General features: G+C 37.5%; 1 protein-coding gene across 1 annotated transcript; it reads left to right on the top strand.

The window, feature by feature from the left end:
• The first annotated feature begins 8,140 nt into the window (after positions 1 to 8,140).
• Positions 8,141 to 9,028, top strand: OR7E227 (olfactory receptor family 7 subfamily E member 227). The gene is given in 1 exon segment (NM_001391133.1): positions 8,141 to 9,028. A coding segment is annotated over 1 exon segment (888 nt).
• Positions 9,029 to 10,386: the final 1,358 nt, after the last annotated feature.

Raw genomic sequence — 10,386 nt, forward strand, 5'->3', positions numbered from 1 at the left:
TAGTTTCCTTGGCCAGTTGCAACTAAGCTCAATCATCTACCAACTTCACTGATCAGGAACTTTGTTATTGGAGAATTGAATGCGCTTTACAGTCAATGAAACTCTAGCGGCCAGCGAGGAAAGATACTTTCCACTAAAAATGAATAAATTGGGGGGTTGATTCCTTGGTTTTTATGAACTGAAATGAGACAGTTTGGGCCTGATCTACTCTAGATCAATGATTAGGCTGTGTCTGCATTTCTGAAAACCTAAGAAATGAGCAAAAGCACTTGGAATTTGCCAAGGTAAATATGATGGTGAATTTTGTGTGTCAATTTGGCTGGGCCATGGCCTAGATTTGGTCAAACAACATTCTGGATGTTTTTATGAAAGTGTTTTCAGGCTAGGATTATCATTTAGATCAGTGGCCTTTGGGTAAAGGAGATGACTCTCTATAATGTGGGTGGGACTTCTCCACTCAGTTGAAGGCCTTAAGAGAACAAAGACTGACCTCCTGGAGGAAGAAAAAATCCTGCCAGAAGACTGCCTTTGGCCTTGAACAGCAACTCTTCCCTGAATCTTCAACCTGCTGGCCTACTATGCAAAATTTGGGCTTACCAAGCCTCCACGATCATACAAGCAAGTTACTTAAAATAAATCTCTGTGTAAATATATACATATCCAGTTGATTATTTTTATCTGGAGAACGTGACTACTAAAACAATGTTGCCTTTTGATTTTATATTTTCCCCAGGGTTCATCCTTGTTTTTTCCTTTTTAAACTTCGACAATTATAATGACTGATACTAATTGATTAACACTATGTATGAGGGGGGAGCCTCAACAGAGGTATGCCAAATAGGGCCACAGTAACTATCTAGGAGTGATGCTACTATCCTTGATATGGGAGAAACATCACATGTACTAGAGAGGATATGGAATTTTAAGACAAAACTCCACCTAGATCGCAGCAAAAATTTGAGACCTGTAGCAATTCAGTGCACTTCAGATACCTCATCAGTGAAAAGGTACCTATGAATGGGAGAAAATATTTGCAAATCATATGCCTGATAATTGGTTAATTTCTGAGATATATAAGGGACTCCTATAACTCAATGGTAAAAAAGCTAATAACGTGATTAAAAAATAGTTGAAGGACTTCAATAAACAGTTCTCCAAAGAAGACATATAAATAGCCAACAGGTATATGAAGAGATGCTCAAGATCACTATTCACCAGAGAAATGCAAATCAAAACCACAGTGAGGCATCACTTCACTTTTGTCCGTCTAGCTACCATATAAAAAACAAAAGGCAACAAGTGTTGGCAAGGATGTGGAGAAATTGGAACCCTTGAACACTGTTGATGTAAATTTGAAAATGTGATAGCCACTATGGAAAAAATATGGGAGTTCTTTAGAAAATTAAAAATAGTACTACATTATCCAGACATTCCATTTCTTGATATTTACCATGAAAAAATTGAGACCAAGATCTCAAAGAGATAGTAGCACTCCTGTGTTCATTGCAGCACTATTCACAATAGCTAACATATGGGAACGATCTAGGTATCCATTGAGAGATGAATGGGTTAAAAAACTGTGATATATATAATGGATTATATACGTATAATGCAATACTATTCACCCTGAAAAGAGAAGGAAACCCTGCCATTTGCAACAAAGTGGATGAACCTTAAGGGTATTATGCTAAGTGAAATGAGCCAATCACAGAAAGACAAATACTGCCTGATTCCACTTACATGATCTGTCTAAAATAGTTAAAATCACAGACTCATAGGGTGATATGGTGGCTGCCAGGGGCTGGCAGGAGGGGGAAGTGGAGAGTTACTAATTAAAGGGCATAAATTTTCAGTCAAGCAAGATGAATAAGCTCTAGAGATCTGTTGTACAACATTATCCTATAGTCAAAATAATATATGAACACTTCAAAATTTGTTAAGGTGGTAGATCTCACGTTGTGTTCTTTCCATAACAGTAAAAAAAATGTCCTTAAAGACACAAATTTAACTGAGAAAATGGAAATTTTATCAGATACTTGGTATAGAAAACCTAATCCTCCTTAAATTTTTTGGTCACTTGAATGCTTTAGATGATAAATTCACATATTGATGTATGTTAGTTTAAAATGTAAGTCTGAATTTCTAATTAAAATGTATGAATCTTGAAAGTCTGAAGGAGTACAAGTGAGATTCCTCCTGAGAAGTAGAAATCCTCAGATCCTACAAAGGACATTTACTTTTCCCATGAGCTGTTCCATTAATCTTAGCAAATCCTCAGAGACTGGGATAATAATATGGACCAATTTGACTAATTATGAGCTGTGCGCATTGAGCTCTCAAGCCCACACAACTGTAAATAATCAGCCTGGGTCCTGCAAACTTTATTGCTGGTCCTAGTTCAGTTGGATCTGTATATACGTCTTCTCTTCCCAGAGTTATTGTATGCATCCAGGGATCCATGCCTGAGTCTGTCTTTCTGCCAGTCCTGAAAAGTGAGCCTGAGCCTTCATCGTTCACCAGGCATGGAAAGAATGATGGATCCTATTCCTTAGTCATGCCCCAGCATAGAGGTGGCCCAAGCCAGTGAGTGCTGTTGGAAATACTGGATTCAGGAAAGACTGGGGGAGTATTGTTTATTTATCATCAGGATGGGTAGGACAGTTGTAGTAGCCAGATGTGAGGACACCAATATGCAATTTCAGCTCAGAGGCCTATGAAGGTTATGTTTTGGTTCTGATGAGGATCCAAGAACTCTCATTCAGTGTTCTGCTTTCCTTCCACATTGGCCCAAGCTCTTGTAGGCATCTCTCTCACTGGAGCAGGAAATTAGTTCCTCTAAAATGTCCCCTAAACACTCCAAAATGATCATGAATACAATGATGAAGATGAGTAGGGGAATGATGCCAGATGTCCATGTACATGATATCATGAAAGTTTTTTAAATATTCCCACATGCTAGGATCTGAACTAAGTGCTCCATGTGGCATGTTTCTTTTCATCTGCCTAGTCATCCCTAAGATACATGCACATACATTATTGTTCTTTCACAGATGAGGAAAGAATTATAGACTTTTAAAGCAACTTGATCTGGGGTAGAATGGGTTGAAGCCAGGTTTGAATCAGTCCTACTCTAGACACAGGACCCCTGGCTAGAATTTTCCCCCTTCCAACCTGACCAGCCATGCCACTTTACTGGTCATTAGATGTAGATACCCGCTGCTTACTGTGTTCTTCTCCATGGCGGTGACAAGTAGACCACAACAGAATGCAGTTGGTGGCACTCACTGCATCAACTATAGGAAGGATGGCTGAAATGACAGGCAGGGACCACAGAAAGAACTGGCTTATGATAATTTAGGACAGATCTCTTTTTTGACTCTCCTCCTAAATTTTGCCTCAGCTATCCACTTCATCCTCCATTCTTATAATTTAGCCCTTCTCCCTTTCAAATGGAGGCAGAAAATCAATGTGTCAGATGGATCTGTATTCAAGAAACCAGAAGCTATTAAAAGATGTATAATACATGTGTCATTGTTTAAGACCTGTAAATCTCTGCCTTAAATGTTCTTAATTTTAACAGAGTGAAGATGTTAACTGCACATGCCTCAGAGATCCATAATGTAATTTTAAGTCCTATCTGCTCTACTTATTATCTAGTGACATGGAGAAAGTTCTTAGTATCTCTGAGCCTCATCATTGTCATCTGAGTTGATTTGTAGTTGATAGCAGCCCACTGAGTAAGGACTAAATAGATAATGAATTATGCCTATGTAATTAAATGTGTAATAGATACATATACAGGTAAAATATTTAGATATTGGTGTTATTTATGTTAATAACACTAAATTTCATTTATATTATTTGACCAAAATATCTTGTGATCTGAAGATTTGGTTTTCAATAGATAACTGACAGCATTTTATTTTTGTCCCTATGAAAATAATACTGAGCCCTTGAAATGAAATGACTATGTCACATTCTTTTGTGATTCCAGATTCATCTTTGGCATAGAAGAGGCAACAACCGAACAACTACAAAAATCCCACAATATATTAAACATTGAACATACTCTCTTTTGGTTAAAGAAACAGAGCATAGTCAATATGGCTCACACACTAGTGTCTTCCCTACTGTGCCATCATCCATTTCAGGGACATCTCCCAACTGTGCCACCATTCATTTCACGGACATCCTACAGGACAGGAGACAAGATAAAATTAGCACTTGTTTGCCATAGACATTCAATAGGATCTAGTATTTTCCATTTAATAGCATCTATAGCATTTAATTATTCAAAAAACATCACAGTGATTTTCATAAATATGAAAAATAAGAGGCAGAATGAGTAGGGGAAGGTAAATTCTATTGTGTGGGCTGAGACATATTTTAGGATTTCTAGTGCCCTGAGATGAGAGAGCTTTCAGATTCTCTGTGGTATAATCAAATAAAAGGTTATTAAAATATTGTGTTTCATCGATAAACCGACTAGTCCAAAAATGACTCAAATTCTGGTTACAAAATCATGACCAAATATTTATGAATTTCTGCCTCTGTTGCATGCCGCATATCTCTGGAGATGGCTGTTACTCTCTTCATTTCCAGATCAGGCATACTGGCACAGAGACATTCAGGATTTACACGCACTTCTGTGAATTAGGGTAATGAACCAGTGAACTTATGGCACTAATATGGTCGAGTATAGGATTTTCTATAAATGGTAATGTATTTTACAGCCCAGTTTGAATATCTGACATACGGAAATATTCTCTATATAAGATGTTATTTTTCATATGGAGCTGTCATGGAATGACTATTATTAGATAGTTAAAAATATTTCTGATTCTATCCCTTAATAGTACCATGTAGTTGACAGCAACTGATTTTCTATTAGAAAAACAAATGTAGGCAAGAAATAGTAAAATTGAACTCACATTGATTTTTACAGCACAAACAACCTCCATGCAAATATCATATAGAAATTCTCATTCGTATGATATGGAGAGAGGCAAAAGAATTTTCATAAGATTATTGAAATACAGAATTGATAAATAAGATGGATTTCATTTCTCAGGTAATACTATGTATCAAATTATTATATCTAGTTTTAAAAGCAATCTTGTAGGAAACAAGAATGTTTTAGGTGCAATAGGTGTAGTAATATGCTATTTAGGTAAATTTTTGAGAAAACCCTCAAGAAATACGTAAATAAACACTAAAAGTATGGAAACACTGACAGAAAATATATGCACCGTATTAATGACAGTGGTTGCATTGGGGGACAGGTGTACAGGGCAATAGAATCATGGAGGAATATAAAGAAAACTCAAATTTTATCGATAGTGTTTCAAATCACTACAAAATATGTTTTAAACAAGTACTATTAAATGCATATATTTTAAATATAGGTATTGGGTATTATAGTAATAACATATAATATTAACTGAACATTTTCTAAGTGCCAGGCAATATTCTAAGGCATTGTTCTTGACCCTAGCTATATGTTGAGACCACTAAGGTCTGCATGTGTAGAAATTATTATGCAATTGGTTCTAGGCTGTGACCAAGGCATCAGTACAATTTACAATATTCACAGGTAAACACAATAATCAGCTAGGATTGAGAACCAAGGGTCTGACCTTTTTACGTTCTATTTAATTTACTTTCTTAAGACAATCTTATAAGGTAAGTTCAATTATTATCTCCATTTTTACTGATCTGGAGATTCCCCAGGGGTTTGATATATCCATCTTTGTTCTTCTTTCTTTTGCATTTTTCCCCAAATTAACTGATAGTGTGAAGGAAAATGGAGATCAGAGTTGCCTTCAGGGAAATGACTTGTGGATAATCGGTTTAAAGGAGAATTGATTTAAAGAGATCCCTCCCTCTTTCAGTAAGATTGAAATGAACTAGGCATAAGAAGGCTGGGTTTCAGACACAGTTTGGGGGCCTCCCTAAAGTCTTCATTTGTGAATAAGAGAGTTGGATTTGATGGGGACACAGCACTTCCAAATATTTAGGATGAGAAATACATGTAAGCATTTTTACCAAAACACTGCAAAATGGAGACCTAAAAAACAAAGAGCAGTGTCAAACACTAGATGTTTCTCTGAGATTACGTAGGTTTTGTACGTAATCCTGAATAAACCAAGAAATTGGAAGAAACTAGTTTTTTAAAAGTGAATTTTTGTTGAATGATTGAGAAGTGCACTGTACATTAATACCATCTATGGTGTCAATCATGCTATATATTTTTGTGCATTTACCAAAGCAGATTTATTAAAATTTGAAGCATATCAGGCCAAGGTTAGAAGTTATATTTGAAAAGACATTTATTTCCAGTTATATTGAGATGTAATTGATGTACAGCACTGTATAAGTTTAAGGCGTGCAGCACAAGGACTTGACTTACATATATTGTGAAATGATTATCACAATAAGCTTAGTTAACACCCGTCATCTCCTATAGATACAACAATAAATTGCTGTTTTGATAAGCACTTTCAGTGTTTACTCTCTTAACAGTTTTCAAATATACCATACATCAGTGTTAACTACAGTTATCACACTGTACATTACATCTCCAGTACTTATTTATCTTATAAGTGGAGTTTGTACCTTTGGGCTGTGTTCATCCAATTCCCCCACCTGCTATCCAGCCTCTGGTAACCACAAATCTGATCTCTTTTTCTATGAATTTGTTTTTGTAAGATTCCACATGTGAGATCATACAATATTTGTCTTTCTCTGCCTGACCTATAACACTTAGCATAATGCCCTCAAAGTCCATCGATGTTGTCATAAATGATGGAATTTTATTACATTTTATGGCTGAATAATATTCCATATATATACATATATGTAGAATAATATTCCACATATATACATATATGTATATATATACACACACACATATATATATAGCACATATACATATACCTCACATTTTCTTTATCCAAACATCTATCAATGAACACTTGGGTTGATTCTATGCCTTGGCTATTATGAATAATGCTGCTTTGTATGTGAGGGCACAGATATCTCTTCAACACAGTGTTTTCTTTTCCTTTGGATATAATCCCAGAAGTGGAATTACTGGATCATGTGGCAGTTCTATTTTGAATTTTTTGAGGAACCTCCATACTGTTTTCCATAGTGGATGTACCAATTTGCAATCCCAACAACAGTGCACTAGGGTTTCCTTGAAAATACATTTAAAAGACAACCCATATATTTGCTTGAGCACGTCTTTCCAGGGAAAAGATAAATCAGAAAACAAAGAACGATGGAAACACAGGAAAATAACTGGCACATTAAAAGAAATATTTTCTGGTTATGAACATTTGACTTTAGTTTAGAATCCACATATTGTAGTTCTAGTAATTACACAGCTTATCAACAATAATAAAAAATATTCCAAATAAAGGGAATCTCTTGCACTGTATCTGAATGAAATAAGACTGCTTCTAAGTGTCTTTTAATTAGAATAGTTGTCTTTTCCTAAAGGGAGAAGCCTATTTCTTATTCAATGTTTCTTTCTTTTGTTGAGGAAGATTGGCCCTGAGCTAACATCTGTTGCCAATCTTTCTCTTTTTGCCTGAGCAAGATTGTCGCTGAGCTAACATCTGTCCAATCTTCCTCTATTTTGTATGCATGTATCCACAGCATGGTGTGATGAGCAGTGTGTAGGTCTGTGCCCAGTATCTGAACCCATGCACCCAGGGCTGCTGAAGTGCAGCACGTGAACTTCACCATTACACCATTGGGTCAGCCCCTCAATGTGTTTCTTTAAAAAAGTAGGCTGTATTTTATGGTGTTCATGGATTTGTTATCTCTAAATGTCCTTGATCCTATAACATTCTTCAGGTGAGTGTGTCTAAAGTAAGTGTGTATAGAAAGAGATGAATAACATAGAAACCACTGAGGAAATAATTCTAAGAAAATTGGATTTGGGACACTGAGAAATACTGCTGAAGACACTGGGGTATACAACCTCGTGAGTGAATTGCTTACATCTAAAATATGGACACAAAGCTGGGTGTCCATTTACTTTGTTACTTTTTTCAAGCCTCCCTTCTTTTTCAACAGGTGTCCAAGCTATACAGAGCCTCAAAATCTGACAAGTGTCTCAGAATTCCTTCTAATGGGACTCTCAGATGATCTGGAAATGCAGCCTTTGCTCTTTGGGCTATTCCTGTTCATGTACTTGGTCACCATGTTGGGGAACCTTCTCATCATCCTGGCAGTCAGCTGTGACTCCCACCTCCACACCCCCATGTACTTCTTCCTCTCCAACCTGTCTTTGGCTGACATCGGTTTCACTACCACCACAATCCCGAAGATGATTCTAGATATACAAACTCACAGTAGAGTCATCTCCTATGTGGGTTGCCTGACTCAGATGTCTTTTTTTACTATTTTTGGATGTTTGGATAGTTTACTCCTGACTGTGATGGCCTATGACCGGTTTGTAGCCATCTGTGAACCGCTACACTACTCACGCATCATGAACCCATGCCTCTGTGGCTTGTTGGTTTTGGTGTCACTTTTCATAAGCTTTTTGGTCTCCCAGATGCACAATTTGTTTGTGCTACAACTTACCTACTTCAAAAATGTGGAAATTTCCAATTTCTTCTGTGACCCTTCTCAACTCCTCAACCTTGCCTGTTCTGACACCTCCACCAATAATGCAGTCATGTATTTTATTGGTGCCATCTCTGGTTTTCTCCCTATATCAGGGATCCTTTTCTCTTACTATAAAATTATTTCCTCCATTTTGAGAATCCCCTCCTCAGGTGGGAAGTATAAAGCCTTCTCCACTTGTGGCTCACACCTGTCAATTGTCTGCTTATTTTATGGAACTGGCCTTGGGGTGTACTTCAGTTCTGCAGTCTCACTTTCTCCCAGGAAAGATGTGGTTGCCTCGGTGGTGTACACTGTGGTCACCCCCATGCTGAACCCCTTCATCTACAGTCTGAGGAACAGAGACATCAAAAGAGCCATGCGGAGGCTCCTCAGCCAAACAATCTAATATCAGTACCTGTGCCATCCATTTGGAGTGTAGGTTGGAAAATGCAGCAAAAGTAAACATCTGAACTTGCAATCCTACCTCTGTAATCACATCATTTTATAGTTCTCATGACTTTTACTTCTCTCCTTTTGTAATATGTGAATATTGCTTCTTTTTGTATGTCTTTAGTGGAACTCAGGGCATGTTACGGGATCCTTTTATATCATAATTACTGCATGACTGAATCTTGTTTAAACAGTTTATCATTGATGACCCAGGCATCCAAGAAAGATGAACAATGCTTTTGTATATTTAAAAGTTACATCTTTCACACAGCTCTTGTGTGTTTTCCATACACATTTCTTATTTATCAGGGCCAGCCCAGTGGCATAGTGGTTGAGTTCACATGCTCCCCTTCAGCAGCCCAGGGATCATGGGTTCAATCCTGTGTGCATACCTATACACTGCTCATCAAGCCATGCTGTGGCAGCATCCTACATACAAAAAAAGGAGGAATATTGGCACAGATGTTAGCTCAGGGACATCTTCCTCATGCAAAAAGAGGAAGATTGTCAACGAATGTTAGCTCAGGGTTGATCTTCCTCACCAAAAAAGAAATTCTCATTTATTAAATATGCTTATGCAGGTTATGTGTGAGGATGTGTGTCACTGGTTCTCAACTTGGCTTTTATTGAAATTGCCTGGTAAGCTTAAAAATACTGATAACTGGATCTCACCACCAGAGATTTGGATTTAATTGGATTGGAATGTGGCCTGAGCGTGAGGATTATTTAAAGCTGTCAGGTGGTTCTAGTGTTCAGCCAATGATGAGAACTGCTGATCTAGGTCAGATCTTTCATTCAAAGATGACCTGCATGTCTTAGGTCCTAACTGCTCATGGGCAAATGCCAAAGACCCTGAAAAGATCAGGGCTCCAAAAGGAAAGATACAAAAAGCCTACTGTAGCAATAGGCAATGTGTTTTCCCCACTATTCCTGATAACGTTTTTTGGGATATCTTCTCTCACTACACTGTATAGCTGGGCATATGTTCTGCTGATGAAGCTGTTGTCCCTCTGCTCCAAATTCACAATTCTATACTTTGCTTTGCTGTGCTGGGGTGGGGCTCTTGAAATCACTGCTCTATTTTCCATCTTGTGTTCACTTCACATACTTTCAATAGTGGTCAGCAAGAGTCATTATTCCCTAAAAGCTCAACTGTGTTGCTAAAGTTTCCCAAGTGGTCCCCTGAGCTATTCCAGAATGTTTTTTTTTTTTTTTTGAGGAAGATTAGCCCTGAGCTAACTACTGCCAATCCTCCTCTTTTTGCTGGGGAAGACTGGCCCTGAGCTAACATCCATGCCTATCTTCCCCTACTTT

Source organism: Equus caballus, chromosome 7 (assembly GCF_041296265.1).
Source record: "Equus caballus isolate H_3958 breed thoroughbred chromosome 7, TB-T2T, whole genome shotgun sequence".
Classification (NCBI taxonomy): domain Eukaryota; kingdom Metazoa; phylum Chordata; class Mammalia; order Perissodactyla; family Equidae; genus Equus; species Equus caballus.